The sequence below is a fragment of the Lingula anatina genome, chromosome 6 (genome assembly GCF_051362555.1).
Source record: "Lingula anatina isolate TDL-2025a chromosome 6, LinAna3.0, whole genome shotgun sequence".
In the NCBI taxonomy this organism is placed as follows: domain Eukaryota; kingdom Metazoa; phylum Brachiopoda; class Lingulata; order Lingulida; family Lingulidae; genus Lingula; species Lingula anatina.
The window spans coordinates 1,441,860-1,469,684 of NC_141772.1; the positions used below are offsets into that span (position 1 = coordinate 1,441,860).

Below are 27,825 nucleotides of genomic sequence, written 5' to 3' on the forward strand. Positions count from 1 at the left end.
CAATTTCAGTCATGCGTGCTTAATAATTGATAAATAAAGACAATTCGAGAAGAAGAAGGTCATTGAGTTCTATTCTACCCGCGAGAAATGCGAAAATGCAGTATCGAAGTAGCAAAAAAGCATTAACGCAGTAGTGGTGTGGAGCATATTTGCAGTAGAAATGCAGCATAGCCTACTGCAATTCTACTCCAAAAAGTACAAAGGTTTGTACAGAGAGGAGCATTAACGCAGTAGATTAGCAGCATGATAGAAGCATGTTTCAAATATGCTAATTAGCTCCCAAATCGAAGCAGATTTGAAGCATGTTTGCAGTATGATTGCAGTTGTCTACTGAGGTTTGCGGTATGATTGCAGTAGTCTACTGCGCTGGAGTATCTACTGCGTTTTCTTGCGGGTAATCACCAATCAGCACCCACTGCACATTTGTCGAAGTCGGACATCTGTACTAGTAGGTCATCATATGTAATACCATTAAACGTTATGCCCCAACTGCAAACATACTTGAAGGTGCTCTTAATGCTCTTTATTAGCTCATTGAGGCGGTCAACTCTGCCAAGGTCATTATCTCTCATTCCAATCCTCATTCTGGTCTTTTTGGACACTGTTCTGAGGGACCGTACTAACGCTGTGAGTGGACTGGTGATACCATGGTACCGACCCAACTGATTGCGGTTGATTGAGAAGTATTTCAATTTGGTGGTGTGTTTGACACCATAGCTCAGTTCAAGTACAGCTTGATACACGTCTTTATCATCTTCTATCGCATCAATTTTATAGTATTCGAACATATTTGCACTAAGTCCCTGCAAGTGAGAACTAAAAATGATTCCTTTCTTGAATACCCGTTCCAGCACCAGTTCTTCCAATACTGGTACATGATGAAGATTACTCGACAGAAGTTTTACACCCTCAACACCGAGATATGAGTAAAGATTTATACAAATCAAATCGTGACGTATACCAGGCAGTTTTCCCAGTATAGGTGGAACTTTCGGTGATACCACACATTCCGGTAGTATGTTAATGTACTTCAAGGACACCATCTGTTGGAGGATAGGGATGTTATAATCAACACATGCTTGTGAGAGGTGCAGATATCCCAATTTCTCAGGCCCAGAGCCTCAATCATAGTGGCAAATGATGCCCTATATATTTATCTAAGGTTAGCCATACTTTGGTAGCGACTGCTTAACTACTTTTTTTAATATAGATTTTTAAATATTTATGACATTGCAGAAATCTTGAGATTGGCAGTTTCTCCATGAAACACTGGTTTTTGGTCAAAGCATGCTATAGTAAACTGTCCCAAACATATACCCAAAAACCCCAAATCAAATGTCAAATTTGACCTTGACCCTCATTTTCAAGGTCATTTGGCTATTTCATGGAGAAATATTGAAGTGGGCTAAAAGTGATGTTTTGTTGACCCCCCCCCCCCAATTCGCACATGCTCTTTCAGAATATGGGGTCAAATTTAACCCATGACCTTCACATGACCTTGTAAAAGCATTTCCACACCTATTCTGCAGGGGAATCCTCCGCCACTGGCTTTAGCCAGTTGCAGTCTAGTTATTATTATTTTTCGTCAAAAAATTTCTTTCTAAAATTCTGAAAAAATTCATACTGATAGCCTATGAAAAGTTATTCCGGTCCATCCATTTTTTTTTACCTTGACCTAATTTTCAAGGTCACAAAGCCTTTTAAAGTGAAAATTTTGCAAATTTCAAAATGCAATATCTCCTAGAATTTTCAACATTTTGACAAATCCTTTCAAAGTTGAGGTCACACAATGATTCTATATCATATGACCTAATTTTAAGAAAAGTAGGTCAGGTCAAGGTCAACTTATTGCACGATATGCTCTAAGTGGTTGGCATTCGGCAGGGGGTAAACCAGATGTCACAGAGCCACAAAGATGATGTAAAAAGTTGCCCCAGATATCTAGCCAGTGCAGTCGCTAATAATATTGACACTTGACTGATTAGATTTTTTAATATAGATTTTTAAATATTAATTATTTCAAAGAAATAGTGACTTTCTCAATTTCTCCATGAAACACTGGTTTTTGGTCAAAGCATGCTTAGTAAACTACCCCACACATATACCCAAAACCCCCAAATCAAATGTCAGATTTGACCTTGCCCCTTATTTTCAAGATCATTTGGCTATTTCATGGAGAAATATTGAAGTGGGCTAAAGTGATGTTTTGTTGACCCCCCCCCCCCCCCCCACAATTCGCACATGCCCTTTCAGAAAATGGGGTCAAATTTAACCCATGACCTTCACATGACCTTGTAAGAGCATTTCCACACCTATTTTGCAGGGGAATCCTCCGCCACTGGCTTTAGCCAGTTGCAGTCTAGTTTATAGTTGTGTTGGATACTCTGTGGAAGAAATGTCCATTTCCTCTGAGCATGGACATACATGGGTACAATAATGATAATTACGTGTAACACGCTAAAAATAAGTGTTTATTGCTATTGACAGAATCACTTAATTTTATTTTACTTTTCTCTTTTTAAAAGAAACATTTAATGCATGTTAATAGCCAGAAAGCGTCAAAATAGCAATCCCTCGTAATTGGGAACTGATGGAGTTTCCAAATCAATATATCCAGTACAAACACATAAAGCCACATAAAATTTATTTCACAATATATTTCATTAACATACTAAAATTTAATGTTCTGCTGTGTATCAAGTTTAAGCAGTCACTAAAACATTCCTATCATTCAATAAACGTTTTTTTCTAAAATGAATAAAAAATAAAAAGCAAAAATAAGACAACATTAGATCCTTAAAGAATTATGCGATTTGATATATTCGAAAACGTCAATGTTCAAACCTAATAAAGATTTATAATATAGGAATATTAAAGCACAATAGTACAGATACTAAACAGATATGTGAAAACAACAACTCTTGGGTTAATGACAACACTGATAAGAACAAACACACATAGGTGAATACAAGTTCTAAATAAGAGTTGTGAGATTATACATGTAATTCTTCATTGTGATAGTATTCGTGTACACTTAAGTTTGTAACAAAAACCTCAATGTTCAAAATCGGGTGAAATAACAATTGGTGCAGTGAATAACTCCATAACAGCTGCAGATAATATCGCCAAAATTTGTGAGTGATTGACAAAGATTAAATAAGGATCTGGTGCCTAAGATTTTGATAACATATTTAAAAATGGTATTATTAAATAAGGGGCCACTGAAATTAAGTGTTAATTTTCACGTTACTGGTGGTCAAATCTTAACAAATACTATTTGCCGTTAATTTTTTTATCGATACGAGCTCATGTAATAAAAATCGCTAAGAAACCAAAAAGGCACTTTCACTCCATAGCCTGTGCTCAATACATCATCAGCACAGTGACAATTACTTACCTGGAAGCGAAAAGTGTACATACAGGTAGATATACATAATAGTATGACATCAACAACTTTTTTGAAATAAAAATATACGCTCACTTCAGTCTGATTTTGGCTAACACATATTCTTAAGAAACCATATTTAATCTAAATAGTTCTGACACGCAAAGTAATATAGAACTTCTTTACCGTACATTTTTTTTACCAACACACTAAAATTTTCACACACTGCCATTGGTCGAGTTTAAGCCTTCATTAAAATATTCATAATTCATCATAATTCATATGTTCATTTAAACACCGTGTTAATGTTTTTTTAAATATAACAATAATAATAATAAAAGGCATGTAAATAAGATAGAGTAATGAAAAAAGTTAAAACCAATCCCAAACAACATTTCCTGTACATATCACAGTTAAGGTGCCCTCGTATATTAATTACATCATCTGTATCCTTATGCTGCCCTTCCCTTGGCAAAATGTTGTATGAACAGGTAAGATAAATGTCAAACTTATAAGATATATACAAACTTCTGATCATGGTTGAATTAAAAAAAAAACATATTGAAATTATAAGATATAATAAAAATATCAATATCGACATGCTATTTCATATTTATATAAAGTGTATGTAAATACATTTACTTTTTACCTGTTTAAAGTAGCCCAATATCGTTCCATACAGGTAATAAAAGAGGCACAGACTGAGTATGATTCACACAATATGCAGGTAGTATTATCCCTCAAGTTAGGCTCAGTAAATAGACCCGAAAATAGACTGACTTTTAGTATGATTATACATTGTAAATAAGGTTAAATTTCCGCGAATAATACGTTATCCTTTATACATGTGGGTGCGTTTGAACAATACTATTTAAGGATTGATGCACTTAAAAAACGGATATAACTGATAAAAAAGCACATATGCATGAAATGAAAAAAATACGGATCTAAGACAGCCAATGTTACATGAACTGTCACTTCTAAACCCCAAAGTGGATATCATGCCGAATTGCAGTAATCGACTGCACATTTCATATACCTCATTTTCGATAATCCATTGAATCATTTTTAGTTGTTTCACTTTTTCACCACATTAAAGCAACTTGGAAACCTTCTGACAAAACTTGTTTTACCATTAGTCGAGTTAAAGCCTCTATTTAAATACCCATAATTCATCCATCAGTATGCATGCTCATTTACACGCTGGATTAACATTTTTGTGAATAATAATAATAATAATAATGATGATGATGATGATGATAGCATACAAGTATGTATGATAGAGCAATAAAAATAAGATAAGTTCGTTAGGAACCGTAGTCCGTTTCCCGTTACTTTGTACAGGTGACATTTGTCCAATTATTCTAACTCCAATACCCCCAACTAACAACTAACCTTTACTTATCATATGGGAACCCAGACTTTCTTTCCTAGGACTACACGCCGCCTTTCCCCTACCAAAATATTGTATATACAGGTATGAATTATGTCAAACGTTTTAAGATATAAACCATATTTTGTGACTAATGATAATAAAAACATATTAATATTATAAGATAAAATAAAATAAAAATATCGACTTGCAGTTTCATATTTATATACAGTGTATGTAAATACATATACTTTTTACCTGTTTAAGGTTTAAGCCCAGTATCTTCCCATACATGTAATAAAGGAGGCACATACTGCGTATAATTCACACAATATGCAGGTAGTATATTCCCTCAAATCAAGCTCAGTAAATAGACCCGAACATAGACTGACTTTCAGTATGATTATACATTGTAAATAAGGTTAAATTTCCGCGAATAATACGTTATCCTTTATACATGTGGGTGCGTTTGAACAATACTATTTAAGGATTAATGCACTTAAAAAACGGATATAACTGATAAAAAAGCACATATGAATGAAATGAAAAAATACGGATTTAAGACAGCCAATGTTACATGAACTGTCACTTCTAAACCCCAAAGTGGATATCATGCCGAATTGCAGTAATCAACTGCACATTTCATATACCTCATTTTCGATAATCCATTGAATCAATTTTAGTTGTTTCACTTTTTCACCACATTAAAATAACTTAGAAACCTTCTGACAAAACTTGTTTTACCATTAGTCGAGTTAAAGCCTCTATTTAAATACCCATAATTCATCCATCAGTATGCATGCTCATTTACACACTGGATTAACATTTTTGTTAAATTTAATAATAATAATAATAATAATAATAATAATAATAATAATAATGCTAGCATACATGTATATATAATAGTGCAATAAAAATAGGATAAAACCAATTCCAAGCAACACTTACTGTTCTCATCACAGTGAAGTTGCCTTCGTCTATTATATTTATGTACGCATGTATGTCACTTATAAATCTCACCACTAACAAGGGACATCATGCTGAACACAGTTATCAACCAATTTCAGGCACCTCAATTTATAATCCATTGAACTATTTTAAGATATATCACTTTCACTTTTTTCATTTCAATAAAACAACGTTTTTAAAAATATACCTTCTGACAAAACTCGTTTTTCTTTTCAGAATTTTATGTCAACGAAGTCTATATGTACGTATTGCTGCCAAAAACTACATCATTATTGGTAATATGAGTATTAAATAAAGTCTAAATTTAACCATAATTATGGTATGGTCTACACATTTTACCATGTTGTTTTATGGTTCAACCATGTCACTCACATTCCATTCCCTCCTCTATTCTTGCCAGTTTGATGTTAAAACATTCAAAAATTGGCCAAATGGGTGACATCAAAGTAGAATGATAAGAGGTCTTTGCCACCACCATTCCCACTGGATGAGGGCTTTTATGTCTATCTGGTCCCTTTAACAGGAATACTGCAGCGCCAGAGTCTCCCTCGTCAGAAAACACGCAGTCAACACCACGCACCTCGACCACATTTCGAAATTCTTTTTCAAGATATGTAAATGTACCACCTGGTTGCTCCTTCTTAAATTTTATAGTTTTTGTTTGGAAAGCAGTGCCTCCTTCAAAACTGACACAACCACGGGTGAGACCAGTCCTACCACATTTGTACACAACTACATTGGGGCTTAAAACTGTATTGGTTTCATTGTTCATTGGTTCAATGCATTCCGCATTGTTAAAGGACAATTCATCTTCACTAAGATTAAGATTTTGCAATGTTTCAGGCGTTAACCCTGCTGGTACAGCATGGATATCTCTATGCTTGACTTCGATAAGAGCTGCATCAATGCCATATTCTTTACCATTATATTCAAAATTGTCAAAGTAAACTTTTTTGACTACACCACACACTTTGCTTTTGGCTTTAGATGCAATATCTTGCTTGTTGTAGTTGTTTGTCCTTACATCTGCATCAGACGGTTGGCAGACCTCAGCCTCTATGGCAGGTGGTGGGATGCCTAATACATGGGAGCATGTGAGGAAACATGGTGTCCCCTCATGTTGTACGAACATTCCCAAGGTACCCGTAAAACTCGATTTTGTCAGTCCAACACTGCATCCCATCCTCAATGGGTTACAGTAAAATGTAGTATTTTGGCCAAAGTGCACATTTTGTGGGGTTTGTGGGCTACTATTATGCATGGACAAGGAAACAAATCCTTCGCGTACATCTACTGGAATACCTTCAATTAACTTTGGAAACAGGGAATCACCCAATGGGACCACACCTTTTGCGCGACAATATAATACTATACATGGTTTACATGTTATTTCACCTCCTTGCGCTTTAACAGGAGATGCCGAAATTATTGTCAGATTTCTGTGGTTTTTAAAAAGATGTTCTGAAGACTTTTGTATGGCCTGTCCAATTTCAATAGATGTTCTGGGTGGAATCGGGTTGTCTTCAGCTGCTTTTGAAAAGAAGGCCTTCTGGGCTTCCATATCTGGCAGGTCCCATGAATAGTAATTAACAGCAAATCCATCATGTTCTGCCATCTTATCTTCACAGAATTCTATGCTCACTAGCACTGCAATGAATGGTGGATGCTGTCCATTTGCTTTGTATGCTGGGAAAACGGTCATAACCCCAGGTTTCCGTGGAAATGAATAGCAAGCCGTTTCAATGGCATCTACAAAAACAAAACAAAAATAAATAAATACAATCGTTAATGGCTCATTATAGCTACTAAGCTGAGCTTTTCCACAGTGAAAAACGCTATTGTGAAAAATGTCCAAAAATGAAAAACCATACAAGTCGAATTAAGACTAGCATCCGTGAACCTTTAATGGGCCACCGGCAGTGTAACTATTAGCCCGACAGCACTTTGGCAGTATTTCAACACAATCTTGCCAAGTTGACCAACACCTTTACGACCGTCGTCTGTAGACGAGGAATATATTGTAACTTGCCCGGTGTGAACGGAATTGTAGTCCTAGTAATGCAAGTCCTGGGAATGCAAATCCTTGGTCTAGCTTTTCTAGGAACGGATGTCCTAGAACATACGTTACTAGGAATTAACGTCCGTGGGACATCAGTTTACAAGGAATGTAAGTCCCATTGCAAGGAATGCAAGTCCGGATGGGACCTGTTTTCCTGATATATACGAGGACATTATGTCCGATTTGACTTTTATCTCGCACTTAAATATATGTTACATATAATTAATAATAATATATATGTATTAAAGTGACCTTTGCCGTTACCTTTATTATTTTGATGTTCACAAACTGAATGAAAAAACAAAAATTAATACTGAAAAATAACACAAATAAGAAGTTGTTATAAATTTATTTTCATTTAAGTAGGCCCATTCATTTGTCAGATAAATTTTCAAATTCGAGCCGCTGACTGCACCTTAAAGGGTGCATCCTCCTTCTATTTGCAAGATGTACGCTCCAGTTTGTGATATTCCTTTTATTACATAAGGCCCTAGCCAGGGATCTTCCTGCTTTCCACCTTTTCTGTCTGATCTTCTTAGATTGTGTTTTAGAACCTTTGTACCTAAGGTAAAAACCTGTGTAATAGATTTAATTATGATAAGCCTTTTTGACATAATTGATAATAATTTAATTAAAATTAAAAGCGCAAAAAGTGGGCTAAAGATGAACACCAGCAAGACAAAGGTGATGTTTGGACCACTAACCACCCCTTGCACAGTGAAGGTCAACACCAAAGAGATAGAAGCAGTAGAGGAGTATATATAACTTGGGCAACGGTTCAGCCTTAGTGACCGAACACTGGAGAAAGAAATCCAACGAAGGATAAAAGCAGGATGGGCAGCATATGGGAAGCACAATGACATCTTCAAGAGCAACCTTCCTACCTGCCTGAAAAAGAAAGTGTTCAATGCTTGTGTGCTGCCGGCAATCACCTATGGTTCAGAGACCTGGACACTGGATGCCTCCATGGAACACAAGCTACAAGTAGCTCAGAGAAAGGTGGAAAGGATTATGTTGAACATCAGTCCAAGAGAGCGGAAAACGAATGCATGGTTACGTACTGCTCACAGTTAAAGAAATGAAATGGAGGTGGGCAGGACATGTCAAAAGAATGAAGGACAGTAGGTGGACAATCAGGCTTACAGAGTGGACCCCAAGGTATGGACAAAGAAAAAGAGGAAGGCCGGTCAAACGATGGAGGGATGAATTAGATGACTACTGGAAGTCTTAGAAGAAGAAACCTTGGCCAAACTGGAAATCTGAGGCTCAGGATAGGAAACAATGGAAAAAGGATGCTGAGGCCTTTGTCCAACAGTGGAACACTATAGGCTCTAAATGATGATAAATGATGATGATGAATTAAAATTTATAAAAATGGAAATTGAGCAAAAAATAAGCATACATAACCTCAGGCAAACGGTGTACTTATAACGGTCGTAATATGTGAAAGAAAAGTTTTATTGGTAATGTATATACATATATTAAAAAGAAAATAAACGCAGTGATCACTCACTGAAATGTATTACCTCATTTGTAGAATGGCGAGCATCATATCTCTTTTTTTTTTTCTTTTTTTTTGCTCTTGTTGTGCCTTTCTTATATTTTCAGTGCTGCCTCTCCCACTGTCTTGTTCATAGTGTCCACCCCTTTTTCCCAGCGAGCAAATTATGTTGTTTTAACGTTGAAACAACGTTGAACAATAACGTTGAGAACACATTGGATAAACGTTGGATTTGAAAGTTGTGTCAACCTCAGATAACAATGTTATATCAATCCCACCCAGCGGGAAATTAGGGGATAATAACTCTTCGTGTGATAGCTATATTTCACAATAAAAACATTGTGAACAACTCAAAAAACGGCAGTTATAGCTATTATTCTGATGTCTGAGCTTGTCTTCAGATCACGTGACCTCCATCGATAGCTCTACTCAGTTATAATCTCTTAAGAGATTTTAACAAAAAGCCAAACTTTTTACAAAAAAAACACAGGGACTAACTTTAAATGTAAAAATGGATTCATTAACCATAATTAAGTATGGGGAAATTGCTGTTTACTCCAGGAAAATTCATTTTTTGGCCAAAACAAAGAGTTATTATCCCTTTAAGTTAAAATTTCCAAGGTTTATATATATATATATATATATATATATATATATATATATATATATATATATATATATATATATATATAATAAAAAGAACAAAAGAACAGCAACTTTTTTTGCCCTGAACGGTTTCTTTCTCTCTTCAGGGGGTTTTGTTTATTTGTTACTAGGTGATATCATAAAGGCTAAAATGTGACGTCTGTAACAATGGGTGTTTAATTGTTACTTTTACCAATGAGACAGATGTGTATTACAAAACAACAGACACAAAACAATATCTCCCTTTTAACTCGTGTCATCCCAGACACATTAAGCACAACATACCATACAATCTAGCTCGAAGACTATGCACAATTGTCTCAAATGAAACCATATTAAAACAAAGGCTCAAAGAGCTGGAAGGATTCCTATTAAGGAGACAATACCCAAGACAACTGATACAAAATGGGATTAAAAAGGCAAAACAGATACCGAAGAACGACCTGAGGACCACCAAAGACAAAATTAAAAAGAAAGCCATACCATACATATCAACATATAATCCAAAAAATCCGGAAGTACACAATGTCATATTTGGAAACTTACCTTTGGTAAAACAAGATGACAAAATGAATGAGATACTAACCGAAATGCAGATTATAAAGAGTAAGAGACAAAGTCCATCACTAAAGCAAATTTTAACAAAAGCAAAATTTGAGAACAATTCCAGGACAAATGTGGAAACCTCAACAATACGAGTACAGAAATGTGAGGTACCCAGGTGTGGCACCTGCCCACTAATTAAAGAGGGGAGCCATCTAACATTTAAAAATGGACTTACTTTTAGAATTAAACACCCATTCACCTGCACTAGCTCAAGTTTAATTTATGTTTTAACTTGCAGTGGATGCGGTGAGAACTATATAGGACAAACTGGAGACACTCTCCGACATAGAATGACCGTTCACAGACAACAAATAAGACAACCTAAATATCAGTGCACGTCTGTGAGTGGGCATATTAGGGAATGCCCTATGAACAAAAACAAGGACTTCACGGTATTCCCATTTTATAAATTCACTAGGGAAACAACCCAAACAGAAATGGAAATGAAAGAAAATCTATTCATTAATAAGTATAAACCTACATTGAATAGATAAAAGCATTGGTAAAAGTAACAATTAAACACCCATTGTTACAGACGTCACATTTTAGCCTTTATGACATCACCTAGTAACAAATAAACAAAACCCCCTGAAGAAAGAAAGAAACCGGTCGGGGCAAAAATAGTTGCTGTTCTTTTGTTCTTTTTTTCTTTTATTTATATATAATATTACTCGAACAGGAAAAAACGTTTTTACTTTTAATATATATATATATATATATATATATATATATATAACAAAGTCACAGTCACCTCACCCTGTCTATCGAACTCCATCACATTTACAGCAACTTATTCATCCTAGCTGACCTTGCAAGGAATTAAGTTTATTGGAATGTATTTCTGAATAACAAGTTAAGAAAATTCACTAGTTAACTAAAGACATAAAACAACTATCAATTTTACTTTAAAACCATTTTGTTATTATATTGATAAATTTAGTTACAGTATTGATTAACAAAGTATCACGTTTTCAATAATTAATATTTTAAATCATAATCCATAACTGCAAGGTTGTGTCATTGACCAAAATACAACGTTGAGTCAACGTCACATTATGACGGTGTTTCGACGTGGCTGGATCAACGTTGTTTTACTTTGAATTTAGGTAGATCAACGGCAATTCAACGTATCAACCTGTTTTCAACATTGATCCAACGCAACTATGCCTGCTGGGTTTTCCACTTCTTTTTGACAATCAGAAACAGTCGGCACATTTATGCCACTTGGCCCTGGCACTTCCTTACCCTCTTCTCCATCACTTATGCACACATCTGTTGTTGGTAGCTCAGGTTCTCTAGAGCCAAAATAAATTTTAATTCTATGTACAGTTACCCTTTCCTTAAATTTTATTTATTATATCCATCCGAGATAACCTATAATAAAAAGACGACACTGTTCAATATTACTTACATCATTGAAAAAAATATGTGGATATAATCTTTAACAAAACGCCAAATAATTCAATATTTATGGTGAAGAAAATTAAAAATTCCTCTTTATCTCCCAAACATTAGATAAAAAGGGGAAAACCGAGTCGATGCATGGATGGACGTATTATACGCAAAGACAACATCCCCCAAAACTTCGTCCCAGTGGTGATCATCCTGGTATACTTTAACAGCATGTCCTTCATGGTTTGGTTAAAACGTTCTGGAAAAAAGGATAAATCATAAAATTCATCCAATACATAAATGTTATAGAAGAACATTCACTCATCTCACCAAACTGAAAACTTGTATAGAAGGCATGATAAAGTATGTACCTGTATTATATAAAATGGCCAATCTAACCCTTACCTAAATTGTGGGCTAAAATAAGTGACAATATATGGCATTACAAACATGTATAAAATGTGTTTATTAAAGAATATCAATAAAACATACCAGTGGGACCATTGCATTGAGGATGGTAAGCTGTGGTTCTCTTGTGTTTAATTTTGAGGGATGTGGTTATGGAATGTAACCAATTGTTGTTAAACTCCCTTCCCTGGTCAGTTCACATTTCCTTGGGAAATCCTAAGCCGAAAAAAAAACACTTGATCATGATTGTTCAGTTAACAACTCACTCTGTATGAGATTTTGCGGATATATTACTTTATAATGACATATGACATGAAGTAAGTATTATTTTAGTTAATTATATAAATCAATAACTTACACATATAATGGTGCAATCAATCGATGTTTATGAATCAATCTTAATATGCCTAAAATGCGACACTTACGTAAAAACAGTTCCAAAAGAAAACTGGCCACACCTGTCGCCTCCTTACTGGGCAATGCGCGTGCCTGGGCCAGTTTGCTATAATAGCACATAACAGTGCATGCATATGCATTGCCCGTTTTGGTCTGAGGCATGGGTTCAATGCCAATCTATAAAAATTAAAAAAACAATATTTCATTTTTGATTTAACTCTAAATTTGTAGAATTTAATTGTTTAAATAACTGCAAAATTAAAGACATCTGATTTCCAAATCTTAAGATTTATATCTTTAAAAGGTATAGTGATAAAAATATGATTTTTTCTATATCAATGTTACTGATAAAAATGACTAGATTATTAGATGAATAGGTATGTCTTGTTTACCATCCTCCACGCCTCAGGCTTATGCACGGCTATGGGGTTAAGCGGTGGACAGCCGTTTTTTTTTTTTTTTTTTTTTTTTTTTTTTTTTTTTTTTTTTTTTTTTTTCTTTTTTTTTTTTTGTTTGTTTGTTCATTCGTTGACATATGTCACATTTTTAGAGGAATTTTTTAATATCGTCAACTATGTTGGGCCAAAAAAAAACTTTTCTCAACTTTGACAAGAGTTTTGCCCCAACCTACATGACCACCTAAATTTTAAACAAAGTAATTGAAAGTAATCGCTTTTGATACACACTTAAATATTTTCAGTGTCAGGAATAAACGATAAAAAACAAAGAATTTGATTTTGTGGTAACTGATATTTTTAATCAATAATTAAAATAAATATTTACCAATGGGGGATGCATGAAGTGTTTCCAAAACTTTCTCTACTTCCTCTCCGTCCCTTACGACTATTCGCCAAAGTTGATCATCATGACCATCACCATAACTGCATTGTCCTTCATCCGAGACGCTTTCACTTTCCTCTTATTTACTTTATAAAATAGCTTGCCATGTTCAATCGGAAATGATTATTACACTATTATATATATTAATAAATTAAAATTAATGACAGAACCTTTCTTCTGTAAGTAAAGTTTGACTGAGAAAAGCAATAATAAGTATTTGTCCTCGGACCCAAAATCCTAGAGGGAGTGGTCCCCCAGACCTAAAATCCCTTAAATTGTAGTCCCCCGGACCTTAAATACCAGAGATTGTAGTCCCCCGGACACTTATTCCGGGAGCATAGGTCTGACGGACTTACATTACTGGGAATGAATGTCTGTGTGTAAGCTAATATTGGAAATGATTTGTATTTTGAACATCATGAAAATTAACTGTAATTGAAAGCTTACTTTATAATTCGACTTGCTAGTTCTTCGAATTACTCTTTCTGTGTCGGTGTTGTGCCTATCGGATGTGTGCCCTCTTGAAGGTATTAAAATATAACATCTATGTTGGGTCTAGTACGGGTGCTGTTCGTCCCTTACATGTCCAAAGTCAAGTGAGGGTATGGTATAAGAAAATGAGCGTATTTATAGAAGTGCAAGAAAGCGCGTGACATATGTAACCAGTCAAAACCATCTGACGTAGCAAAGTAAAATGACCAGCAAACATGACAAAGACATAAAAATCACGCAAATTCTAAAAGCGCAAACTCAGTCTTAAAGGGATTCGAACTCCCTTCAGATTACTCTAAGATTCTGTTCAAGGTGTACATTGTTGTACTGCCTAACCCCTACGCCAGAGAGACTGGCATAGAGACAACTGGCAAACCGACGATTTTACGGAGTAATTATATATGCTCACTAAGGCATACTAGTCACGTCACTGGCCTTTACCTCGTAGTGATATAAAAGGACGGACATAAAATAAGGGCAGACCTCCATTTCGCTGACTAATGTAAACGGAATGCAGGTCCGCCAGGAATAGAAGTCCTATCCATATTTATGACAGGAATACAGGTCCCATTAGGACTACTAATCCTAAGGAACAGTGGTCCATAGGAATGCCGCGAACCAGAGGAAATGTGATTGACAATTACATTAGTAATATATACATGTATAAGTAGAACAACCAACATTTACACTTTACCAGTGTCACAGATAATTTAAAATTAAAAAAATTAAATAGATTTTCAAAGATACTGGTCTTTGGTTAAAACTATGTACTTTTCTGTTCTGTGACCCAAAGCTGAAATCAAAGCAATAATTAAAACCAGGTTGTCAAGTAAAATATGCACAAATCAAAGTTCTTCCAGTTCTGAATCTTATTGTTAAATGCGAGTAATTTGATCCATCTTATAATCAGCCTTTGGTACCTTATTGTACACTGTACCTTTTTACACACAAACACGCATTATAAATCTGTACCTGCTCTGGGTCCCACATCAACACTGATAGCAGTAGACTCTGTACATATAGTCTGTGTAATTTCCTCTTCTGTTGATGATGGACTCAGATGCTGAGTCTCCACTACTTGGCTGACACCTACCATCGATGAAGGTGTGTGTGGCGGATTTGAAGCCACTGATTGGATGAAATACAATAGAAAGAAGACTAAGGATTACATAGCATTATTTTTCTGGAGGATGAAGGAGGATTATCATATTGGGTTGCTTCCACTTTCAATGTTGAAAATAAAGCGGTGACCTTCTGTGGTTTAGAAACCACTTTTTGAAAAATGAGAGTTAGCTCCTTTTGTCTTCAGGTTTTTTTTATTCCACGAATGCCTACTCGTCAATTATCAAATTAATGTGCCATTTATAGAAATTTAGAAAACAAAAACCTGATGGGTGTTGAATCTGAAGCTTAGAGAACAATTACCAGAATTGTGCGAAAGTTGATAAAAGTATGAAACTTTCTACAATGAATGATCATTGGGTGATTGTCAGCTTTGGATACCCCCTGTAGGGCCGAAATTTATAAGTACCTGGATGAGCGGCTTTAATATGCTGGGTCAGCTTCTTTGTACATCCAGATTTCACCGAAACGAGCACTACCCTCGTTAATTATGATAATTAGCCGCCTGATTAATATACTATTAAACAATGTCGAGGTATATCAAATGTTCGGCATAAACAGCAATTGAATTTCGTAATTGCGCCACTTCCTCACAATAAAAGCGTGTTTTCAATCCATTAAACAGATGTTTGGAGACAAGAATTATAAAAATGGACGTGCACCTTTAATCATTATTGGTATTAAACATACCTGGAACTAAAACGGATGCCCCTTCTTTCCGGAGTTGTACAAACTTTGTAAGTTTCTCAGACCAGGAGGTTAGCTCAGGGTAAAAGTGTTTTCCCCGGGGAAGGTAGACACAGCAGTGTTCTTCGCAGAGTCCAAAACACCAGATGACGAACCCCAATGTGAGTTGACTCTCTGAAAAATCTTGTTTTGGGAAAGAATATGCAGGTATTGTCTTCCGTGCCACGTGTGTAGCCCAGTTTAAAACTACTGTAGTTGCACTGTAAGAGAGCCCACACAAAAATAGCAGCACTAAGTCCATGTCATAGAGCTTGTCAAGGGTGTCTAAACTTTCCAAAAACATATCTAAAACGCTGTTGTCTGTATCTAAAGTCCACGCCAGGTATTTTGCAGCAAAAAACTCTTGAAAGGTTCTGTGCAGAAATGTCACTTCACATTTAATATCGAGGTTGTGGTGTACCTTTGATATGCTGAGGAGACCTGATCTGTACAATTCGCTGACATTAGGGATTGTCTGCAGGTCCTTTTCATCATATATGAGACCCCTATCTGGTTTCACCAGCCCGTCGTAAGCCAGTTTTCCAAGGCTGATAAAGGTTTGTTCTTCAAATTTTCTAAAACGAGCAGATTCTCCCATTTCATCCTGTTTCCTAATGTTATATCTTTGTCTTAAAAGCAACTGTATTATTTTCTTGTATAGTAGTGTATATGAAGTTGGCAATGAATCTGTCTGGGCATCGCTTTTTTTATCTTGCCACATGAGACAGATGAACAGTAGATGTATTGGGATCTTCACCAGAGACATCAGCTCATTTTCTACTATGTAGCCTACAAGACCCTTCCCTATTGACTTCAAAACACCCGGACTCCTAGAACAGGATCTCTGGCCTGACGTCAGTTTCAGGTACTTGTCATATGTCTTTTGATCATCAAAGAATTTAGAAATATATTCAGCAATGTTGTCCAATGTCAGCCCAATGATATCATACAAACCGTCTATTATTCGTGGGTTCATTAGTCGTTCTGCCTTCCAAGGACGTGTTGTGATGATGGTGCATACATCCTGGTATCGTCTGCGGTGAATGATGTCTGTGATTTCTTTGGAAGTGTTGATATCATATTCATCATAGCCATCAAAGACCAATAGAACATGGTCACTGTCATAGTCTAGGGCCTGCATGACTTCATTTATCACTGCTTTCCTTTCTGCAAAACAAGGAATTTGCATTTCCATTGCTTCCTTCAGTGTCTGATGAGGCAGAATCCTACGCAGATTCAAAATTAAAAGGTATTTAAAGTTTGAAAATACTTCATCACATTCTTTTAAACCCAGTGTATCATTTGCCCAGTCTGTTGCCATCTTTTGTGTAAATGTGGTTTTGCCGGTGCCTGCTTCTCCTTTGACCAATATTCTTTTTGGCATTTTTCCTTGTTTGGTATCTTTAAACATTGAAGTGTAGCTCTGGATTGGAACAAAATTGGCACCTTCAGGTCTCCTTTCCTCTCTTACCCACTGCAGGTTAACATACACGTCATCTAAGTGCTCGGTGTCGTCGGGGTCCCACGGAAGACGCTGTATCTCGCTCAAGTGACGGATGTAGAATTCGGCTAGTTGCTTGTTTTTTGACTCTGCAGGACTCGTTTTAGGCACCTTAAAATAGATAACACATCCAAGGTTTTATATTTAGCTAGGTAATATAAGAGGCAAAATGCAACCTTCAACTGAAATGAAAGGCATTATATTGCTCGCGCCGTGTTTTTATTTCAAATAATGTTGGAAAAGTATAGGGACAGGCAACATTTATTATGAAAATCTAAATAAGATATATTTCAGTGGAAACATGTATAATGTACACCGTATATCAAAACCAAATAAAAGTTAAATAAAACATTGCCACACAAATGCTAATTACAACAATATAGGTAGGTGATTTAACATAAAAAGTTGAATAATAAACCTCACTGAACTGAAACTGAAACATTTTGCTTTATCCGTCCCTGTACTCATCATGAATTACTAGCACAAGTATACAGGAGCCTCTGTGGATACCCCCCCCCCCCACCACCACCACCACCCTCCCGGGGTCCCAGGGAAGACGCCGTATTTGACTCATGTATTTAATGCAGAAAGTTTTTACTACTGCAAGCAGTTGGACTAATTGCAGGTGCCTGAAAATCGGTTAATGAATTAAAAATAAAAGGCTGCATATGAAATTTTATATTTTCATTATTATTATTATTATATTATTATACCTGCTTAATGTGCCCTTACTTGAGATGAAAAAAGTCAGAAAGCAATAGTAGACTGGTGGGATAAGGTAAAATATAAGTTATTATCTTCAAGATAATTTGAAAAGCTCAATAAGATATGTCAATATAAGCTTAATCACAGTACAACACAAATGAAAAAATTGGGTAAATCAACAAAAATACATGACCGGTCTTAATATAAATAAGTTTTAGAATAACATTGATTGAACTTCTGCAATGCAATATAGCACACGTCCAAATGCATAGGGTCCAATACACTAGTACATACGGACTTATCATCAACATGCTAGTATATGATCTTGGAAAAGTGGGCAAAACGACGAGGAGAGTTCTAACGTACATAATGTTTAACATTATCATTTAGACATAAGTGCTGAGAACACAGTAAAGGAATAAAGTTCTGAGCGTACCTGATAGGTGGTATCTGGTTTACTTTTTTGTTTTTTGCCTGCAAAAGAAAATTATTCTGTTGAAATAGCATCAATACATGCACAAACTCCACATGCCAACGCCACGTAACGTTTTCAGTTCACACACACCGATAACTGGTAATTTGTTATTTAAAATGGTTTGCCATTGTGTATTCTTCAATATGAAAAAAATTTAACTTGTCGATCATTTTACTGCTATCAAACCATTACTTTCGTACCCCTTGTATATACACCGTTTAAATGGATATAATTATGATATGATAACATGACGATCATCACATATTCTGGACTCTGCTAAACTGCAATCAAATTCTCCAGTGTGGAATTGCAAATCCTGTACAACTATGAAAGAGAGAATTGCGTGCAAATTTACAATGTGATCAAAAGTTAAACAACAGATTGATTATTTCACACACACACCCCAGTGTCAAGGTCATTATTTGAAATGCCAAAGGGGCTGTGTAGTTTTCTTGCATATTCCATAAATATTTAATTCGATTGACGAACGAGAACGAGGCCAAGGAGGAGACAACGACCGTAAGAGAGCTCCTAGAATTTCTTACAAATTCAAACAATCGGTAAGAAATATTACAGCTATGGATACATAAATGTGTGAATACTAACTGTCTCCTGCGAATGGAAGCTGTTTAGCTGACTTGGTTTTTGTCATCAAGCTTTATTTTGACATTGATCATAACGTATACCATAACTATACAACTGACAATAGATCGTGACAAGTGCGCTTCAATACAGGTGCATCGGTGAGTACTGCTCACCGGATAAACAATAGTTTCAAGTCAGCCTTATTGCCTCGAAAACACATATCTCTCTCTATATATATCACAATGAGCTCAAATAATAAATCAAAATACTTTGATACGATCAAAGATTCAAAGAGCTCTATGACAGACCGAATGAAAACCACAGCTGACAAGAAATCCACCAGTCAGCCAGCAAAAAGATCCCATAGTGAGGTTTCTAACACAAGTACAGAAGAAACATCTTTGATTTTGATAAAGCTAGACGAAATAGAATCTGAAATCAAAAATACTGTAAAAACAAATGATCTAAAAGATATTGTGCAAGAAATGGTCACGGAAACTGTCACTAAACTTTTACTTAATTTCAAAGACGAAATCGGGACAAATCTTGAAAAATTAGAAGACAAGCATAAATTAGATATTGGAGAGCTAAGGGAAAGAATCGATTCACTGGAATTGGAAAATGACGCTCTCCGAGAACAGCTAGCGGGAAAAGAAAAGTCTCTCAGAAAGCTCACGGAAACAGTGGAGCAAGCAAACTATGCGTCAAACAATGCTATCAAAATGGCGAACTATAATGAACAATATTCCCGGAAAAATAACATAAAAATCTACGGGGTGATAGAGAAGGAACATGAAAACACTCGGGATGTTGTGTGCAAGGTGCTTAAGGAACAGGGAGAAGTACAGATAACGGCTGATGACATCACGGCGGTGCACAGAATTCCCGGTCGGCAAGGGTCTCCCCGGCCAATTCTAATGCATGTTAAAAACACGGAAATCAAGGTACGTATAATGCGGAGTAGATCTACCTTGAAAAGTCATGACAAAGGTGTTCGGCTGGCTGACGATATCACCAAGCTAAACGCTCAATTACTGCAGCGCCTAAAGGAAAACGAGCAAATTGAACAGTCGTGGTTTTATAATGGGAGCGTGTACGGTAAAGTGAAACACACTGGCCAGAGAATGAGATTTTCTATTGACGATGACATTGACAAGAAAGTTAAAATAAGAAAATAAAACATTAAACCAAATATATTTTGATTAAAAACGAATATATGATGAGTTACATTTCATTCTCCTTCTATACAAATATGCTTTATTACTTAAGGAGGAGATTGGATCTAGTGGAAACTATATGAATTCTCTCTTGATACTGGTATGTGATATATTGTTTAGTAGTTTACGTACCCCCTTGAATACTGCTACAGTCTGGAGGTACGCCTGTGCCAGTGGTATAGAAACTATATGTCATTTCTCTAGATTACTATGTGTTTACTGTTTTACCTCTCTGAAAGACCTGATATATATGAAACTTAGTGGATGTATGTAAAAGAGTAACGGATGGCTTTACTGCTGCCTGAACTCATTACGTCAATTCTTAAAAAAAAAAATATCTACATATACGAAAATGAGATTGTGTAAATATTGGATAATTACATGAACATTGTTTTTTGCAGAGACAGAGGGGTTTTCCTGTTTGTACTGTATGTAGTCATGCTATCATTCGCAGGATAGGCAACAGCTGTCCGAAGAGGGGGCCTCCTGATATATGTGTTTACCACTCAGTGTTGTACCTTTAATGTTTGTCTGTGGTGTCGATTTGTGTGAATGGGTGAATGTATGTGTTTATAATTACGTGTTGATAATGCCTAGACTACTTGCGGAAGTATCGTCCTTTTTATTGGTTAAATATTTGTTATTAGATTCTAAGTAATGGTTAAAATAGTAAGTCTGAATTGTCGAGGACTCAGTAGCAATATGGTGAAAAGGAGAGATATTTTTCATAAATGCAGGTCCAAATATGACATCGCTATATTGATTGATACTCACAGTGAGAAGAAAAACGAAAGTTTGTGGAAAAATGAATGGGGTGGGGACGCGGTTTTTTGTTCACTAACTAGTTACAAAAGAGGTGTTGGCATCTTATTCAAATCTTCCTTTGACTTTAAAATCCACAAAGAGATTAAAGATCCTAGAGGGAGTTACCTATTACTAGACATTGAAATTCAGGGCACGAGACTCACGCTAGGCGCTATTTATGGACCAAACAATGACGATCCGTCTTTCTTTAAGGAGATCCAAAATAAAATTGAAGTAATTGGAAATACCTCAATAATACTTGGGGGGGACTGGAACGTACCACTTGATTACATAACTGACACCGATAATTACCTACACAACAACAACACAAAGGCAAACCGAGAAATTGTCCGCATAATGGACAGTTTGGATTTAATTGATATCTGGCGAGAAATGAATGCGGAATGTAGAAAATTTACGTGGTTTGGACCAAATAAGAAAAAAAGCAGACTTGACTATTTTTTGATTTCTTCTGATTTACAAGACATAGCTGTTGCTGCTGGCATGGATTTTGCTTATAAATCAGACCACTCTCCAGTAAACATGGAGATTAATTTTATTCAAATTGAAAGAGGAAGGGGGACGTGGAAATTCAACAACAGTCTGTTAGGCGATTGGAATTATGTAAACTTAATTAAAAAAACCATAAAAGAAGTGATAAAGCAGTACAGGACAGACGATAATGAAAACGTGGAAATGGCAGAATTTAATATTGACGATTGTTTACTATGGGAAACCTTAAAATTTAGTATTAGAGGTGAAACGATTAAATACGCATCCTATAAAAAGAGAGAAGCAGAAAAAGAAGAAAAAATAATAAGTGAAGAATTGAACAAATTATATGACTCTCTAAACAACAGGGATGATGAGACTATTCGGTTGGCAATTCGGGGAAAAGAAGATGAATTGAAAAGTATACGTGACAAAAAAATTGAGGGGATTATTTTAAGGGCAAAAGCAAAATGGAAAGTAGAAGGAGTAAAAAGTTCAAAATATTTTCTTAATTTAGAAAAAAGGAATTATTGTGAGAAATCGATATCTAAATTGAGGAGGAAGGACGGAAAAGAAATAACAAATATTCACGATATCTTAAAAGAACAAAAAAGCTACTATAGCGATTTATACCAATCAAAAGACACTCTAATGGATAACGTCCATACTTATACCTTTTTCAATGACGAAAATCCATTTATTAAAAAACTTCCAGAAGAAAAAAAGATCACTATGAATGGCTCTCTGTCCCAAACAGAATGTCTCAAAGTACTTAAGAAAATGAAGAATGGAAAATCTCCTGGTTTAGATGGCTATACGGTAGAATTCTATAAATTCTTTTGGACTGATCTTAAAGAGCCTCTGCTTAGGTCACTGAATAAATCCTTTGAGGTACAGTCAATGTCTACATCTCAACGCCAAGGTATAATCAAGTGTATACCAAAAGAGGGGAAGGAGAAAGTATTCCTTAAGAATTGGCGTCCAATTACTTTGCTGAATGTTGATTACAAACTTGCTTCTGCTTGCATAGCAGCCAGAATCCAATTACACATTGACGATATAATCTCTTTTACACAGGCTGGATTTGTTAAAGGTCGGTATATAGGCGAATGCTCCAGAACTATTCAAGATATCATCCATAAAACAGAAAAAGATGACATTTCAGGAATTTTATTAATGCTAGATTTCGAAAAAGCTTTTGATTCTGTAGAGTGGGCATATATTTTGCAGTGTCTTAAATTTTTAAATTTTAGTGAAGATATTCAAAACTGGTTCAAAACCCTTTACTCCAATGTTTCCACTGCAGTGGAAAATAATGGACATCTAACAGAATTCTTTAATGTCAGTCGGGGTGTTAGACAGGGTGATCCTCTGTCCCCTTACATATTTATTATCTGCATAGAATTGCTCAGCGCGGCGGTCAAATTTGATCCAAACATAAAAGGGATCTTACTGAATAACTCAGAATACGTCATTACACAATACGCAGATGACTCTACGCTCCATCTAGCAGATGATAGAGAGTCATTGAATGCAGCTCTGGATATGCTAGAATTGTTCTCTCAATGTTCAGGATTGAAAATAAACTTTGAAAAAAGCCAGGCTGTTTGGATTGGAGCAAAGCGCTGCTGTGGTGAGGAGTATCAAACCTCTAAAAGTATATTTTGGAATCATAGTGGGAAATTTAAACTACTGGGTATTTGGTATAACCTAGCAAAGGATGACATTTATGAAGAAAATTTTAAAGAAAAATTACATTCCATCAAATCGTTGTTAAATGATTGGTCGTTCCGTCATATTTCACTCCTAGGTAAAGTAACTATTTTAAAATCCTTGGCACTCCCTACCATCATCCAAATATTAACTGTCCTTCCTATGCCTGCTGATCTTTTTTTTAAAGAATTGGAGCGAGTTTTTTATCGCTTTATTTGGAACAGTAAAATAGATAAAGTTAAGAGAAATGTTATGATTAATTCTTATGAAAACGGTGGATTAAAGGTCCCCGAGGTGAAACCCTTCTGTAAAGCTCTTAAATTGATATGGCTAAAGAAATTGGTAAATCCACATAATTGTTCTTCGTGGAAAACTCTTTTGATGGATGAGATTGCGGAAATCGGGGGAATTGACGTATTGCTACTTCCCTTGAAGGGCCTACAGTCTATACGCAATATTAATATACTAAATACTTTCTGGAAAGAGATTTTGGGGATATGGGCTTCTGTGCAAGAATTTTCTACTACTTCTCCGGATGATATCCTAGCACAACCTTTATGGGGAAATGATCATATTAAGATCAATAAAAAGATAATCTTCTATAAACTTTGGTTTCGAAAAGGAGTGCTTTACGTTAATGACCTGATTGATAATACTGGTTCAGTAAAAAGTCTAGACGTTTTTTGTGATGAATATAATATAGATTGTAATTTCCTTGACTATCAAGCCGTCATCAGCGCTTTACCTTCTGCCTGGAAAACTGTTATAAGAGGGTGTCAAAAGAATCTTGCAGCAATAACAAATAAAAATCTCGTATTATTAAAATCGAAAAACAAATTAACAAAACTCTTTTACCCGAAATTTATTTCGGATAAGGAAGCAATACCTCTTAACATCCATAATAAGTGGATGGAAAAGCTGAACATTGATTTACCAAGTGAAAAGTGGAAGCTAGTTCATGCATTGCCCTTTCGAGAAACCAATGATCATAAACTTCTCACATTGCAATTTAGAATTTTACATAGAATTTATTTTACGAACTCGATGCTTTTTAAATACAATATGTTAGAACATGAGCGATGCACTTTCTGTAATGACCCAAAAGAAACTTTATTGCATATTTTCTGGGACTGTACATATGTTCAAGCTATTTGGACTTGTCTCATTCAGAACCTACGTACACAGTACTCTGTTGAATTAAAACAACAACCGTGCTTGTTTATATTTGGAATCCTGGACGACAGCCCTCTCTTAGGTATTAATCTACTACTTCTCTATATAAAGAAATATTTCACTTTATGTAGACAGAATAAAATTACACCTCTTTGGAATGCCTGCAAAAAGTATTTGGAAAAGCAAAAGATAATAGATTTTCAATCTTTATACCTACTGGGTCCTCAAAAGGCAGATAATCTAAGGAAAAAATGGGACAGTATAGAAAAAATATTGATATGAATAAAAAAGAACATTTGTTGTAGACTAGGCCTAATAAGATTCTTTTATTTAAAAATTCTACATGTATTTTTAATCAACATTTGTAAGAACGTTTGTAGTGTGTGAATGGTGTGTGGAAGGTGTATTTGTCTCTTATTGTGTTGTACATGTCTTGTATTAATTTTTCGTGAATAAAAAAAAAAAAAAAAATATATATATATATATATATATATATATATATATATATATATATATTTAATTCGAGTTGTAAATGACGTACTATTATGCAGAAAACACATATTGCATTCTTAAACCACTTTAAAAAGAAAATGGTTAAAATGTTCTTTGGTATATAACATGTATATTTTGTGGTATAACCACTCCGAAAATGATAACTGTATGCAAAGGCGGGAGGGAGGGGGGAGGTCACTCCATTTGAGAGCCTACCACGGTGAATGCACTTTTTGCGTAGTACACAAAACTGCACTTTGATTTATATGATCTTCTTGTACTGTGTTATTACTACTTTTGTTACAATATCATTTTTAAAAAGATATCTATTTTTCCCTTGGCTGTATTGCTGCATGATCCGAGGGTTAAAATCATACATATATATTTTATTTAAAACACAAGTCAAAGGAAGCCTGGTCATTTTGGCCCTATTGCACACTCTAAGTTGTCGCTCTCACCTCCCTGGGGAGGGCTGGCATGTCCCTTGACGGGGTCGAACCCACGTCCTCCAGATCCGGAGGCGGACATTCTAAACACAGGGTCATCCGGTCAGAATTAACATATGATCAATGTGTTTTGCTGTACACAATACACGTACTTGTATCGACATACTTACCCTGACCATGGCAATTTGCATACAAAGAAAAACCCTTTCATATGAATTGCCAGCTTTACATTGATTCACGTGAATGATCGCAAAGCGCAAGGGCGTAACCAGGTTACGCACGAATGCACTGTGCGTAGAATTTTTGGGGATTAACCATGATATTATTCTCAATAAAGCAATATACCGTGTAGCATGCTATCTATCCATCAGAGCTTCAGTTTTCACCCGGATATAGGCCCTGGTATTTGGGAAGCCAAACAATTTTACCCAATGTCTTTAGATATTTCACCCCCTTCCCTCAAATAATCATAATCATCACTTTTCGCAACTGCAATTTTTTATTGTAACACAGTGGGAGTAGAAATTTCATCCAATACAGAAAGATTAACTTGACTTAGAACTGTCATTCTTAGAATTGTTTTAATAACAGTATGCATGGTTCAAAGCTTTGTATCTTAGATGGCGGTTGTTCTCTAACTTTTTCTGAACTATACACATTAGCCTACCTGGATTTTCTTCTAGTGTGGGCGTATCTTGAACCCAGTCACAAATCATCTGAACCTTTTCTTGAATTCCTGTAAAAGAATGAGGTCTCAAGATGTAAGATCTTTAAAAAGGATTTTTTGCAGCTATATGTCGCTGATGACACTGTCATTACTAACTACTCATCCAATCACAAGAGGAATAATGGAAATTAATTAAAACACGTTCCTTTTAGACAAATGTGAACCATAAAGGCAATTTATTGTAAACCTGATTTCAGGGAAACATATAAAAGCATTGAATACATACCTTTAATGACTTCAAAAGATTGATCATGTGCCAATCTAAGGTTTACAATGTTCTGTACGTAATCTAGTAAGGTAACATCAAGTTCATAATCCCCACTGGTGAATTTACTAAAGAGAGACAGCAGATTGGACTTGAGACCTGAGAAATGTGCCCTAAACGAGGTGATGTTCCTTAGCAAAAGCACAATCAGTGTGAGGTCTAAGTCACCAACAGTTACTGATGTGGAGGGATTCCCACCAGGATACAGCTGGTTTCGCTGGTGTTGGTTTAATACCCTTGGTGGCAATCCAAAGAGTTTGTCCCTGACAGTTTTATCACCTAGCACTTTCTTCAGCAACCCCGTGTTTGGGTCAAATAGTTCGGGATACACTGTCTGAAGCTCTTTGTGAAGAACATCTTGCAAAGCCACCAGGGCATAATTAGAAATCAAAATGCACAAATTATCCCATTCGGAGCAGCCGTTTGTCCCTAGGGTTGTTGCCATAGTATCTTTCACTTCTACATTTCTCTTTGCCTTATCTGGAGTGTAATGGTAAATGGGAATTCTATCAGTTTATGTGGGTTTAATTATATCAAATTGTCAATACGCTTCATTTTTTAACAAATGAACTTACACAATTTTAAATGTCAAAAGATAGTATACAGCAAATGAAAAAGAGAAAGAAACGATAATTACAGTACGCGGTAGGCACAGACGCTATAAGACACAATGCCTTTAACGAGGACACCCTAATGCTAAATGTGTGTAAATTTGGTGACATTTGGTGGCGTCTTTTCAATTTAATGGACATTTATTTACCCCTGTGAAAATCACAGTGAAACGTCGGATTTGAGGGGGTACATGAAAATCATCATTTATAACAATTTTCGCCTGTGATGTGATTATTTATAAATAAAAGCACATGATACTGGAGGTAGGACAATATTTTTAACCAATGTTATATATGGAGAACTTTGGTGAAGCGCATTTGGGTCCATGCCCACTCCTCCACTTCTTTGGTTGGGATATGTACATGACACGTTCACCGTTTGCCACATGAATCACTTACAGGCTGTAACTGCCCTCTCTGACTTTATCAGCAGTCAAAACCATAACATTAATTTCACCAGAGAGCTGGAGGAAAACAAGTCTATTGTTTTTTTTTTTTTTTTTTTTTTTTTTTTTTTGATTCATTAATCACACATGAGAGTGGCGGTCATTCGAAAGGCTACAGGTAGGCCACTCACACCAACCGATACTTAAATTTCCAGGCTCACCAGGCCAATTTTCACGAGTCCAGATCAAAAACTGTTACGCTTGTTACGGCCAAACTCCTAAAAGTTGTTTGCACCTTTCAAAAGCGTGATTATGAAAGA

General features: G+C 35.7%; 2 protein-coding genes across 2 annotated transcripts; one reads left to right on the forward strand and one right to left on the reverse strand.

The window, feature by feature from the left end:
- Nucleotides 1–6,090: 6,090 nt before the first annotated feature.
- LOC147760968 (uncharacterized) lies at nucleotides 6,091–26,976 on the reverse strand. Its single transcript, XM_087015094.1, has 6 exons — nucleotides 26,470–26,976; nucleotides 26,184–26,252; nucleotides 18,556–18,593; nucleotides 15,878–17,525; nucleotides 15,038–15,193; nucleotides 6,091–7,475 (listed from the first exon to the last, which is right to left on the reverse strand). The coding sequence occupies exons 1-6, from the start codon at nucleotides 26,951–26,953 to the stop codon at nucleotides 6,091–6,093; spliced, it is 3,780 nt and encodes a 1,259-aa protein (XP_086871220.1). The 5' UTR covers nucleotides 26,954–26,976.
- On the forward strand, nucleotides 19,089–22,351 carry LOC147760969 (uncharacterized). Its single transcript, XM_087016118.1, has 2 exons — nucleotides 19,089–20,123; nucleotides 20,798–22,351. Exons 1-2 carry the CDS (start codon nucleotides 19,422–19,424, stop codon nucleotides 20,918–20,920), a joined length of 825 nt encoding a protein of 274 aa, XP_086872244.1. The 5' UTR covers nucleotides 19,089–19,421; the 3' UTR covers nucleotides 20,921–22,351.
- Nucleotides 26,977–27,825: the final 849 nt, after the last annotated feature.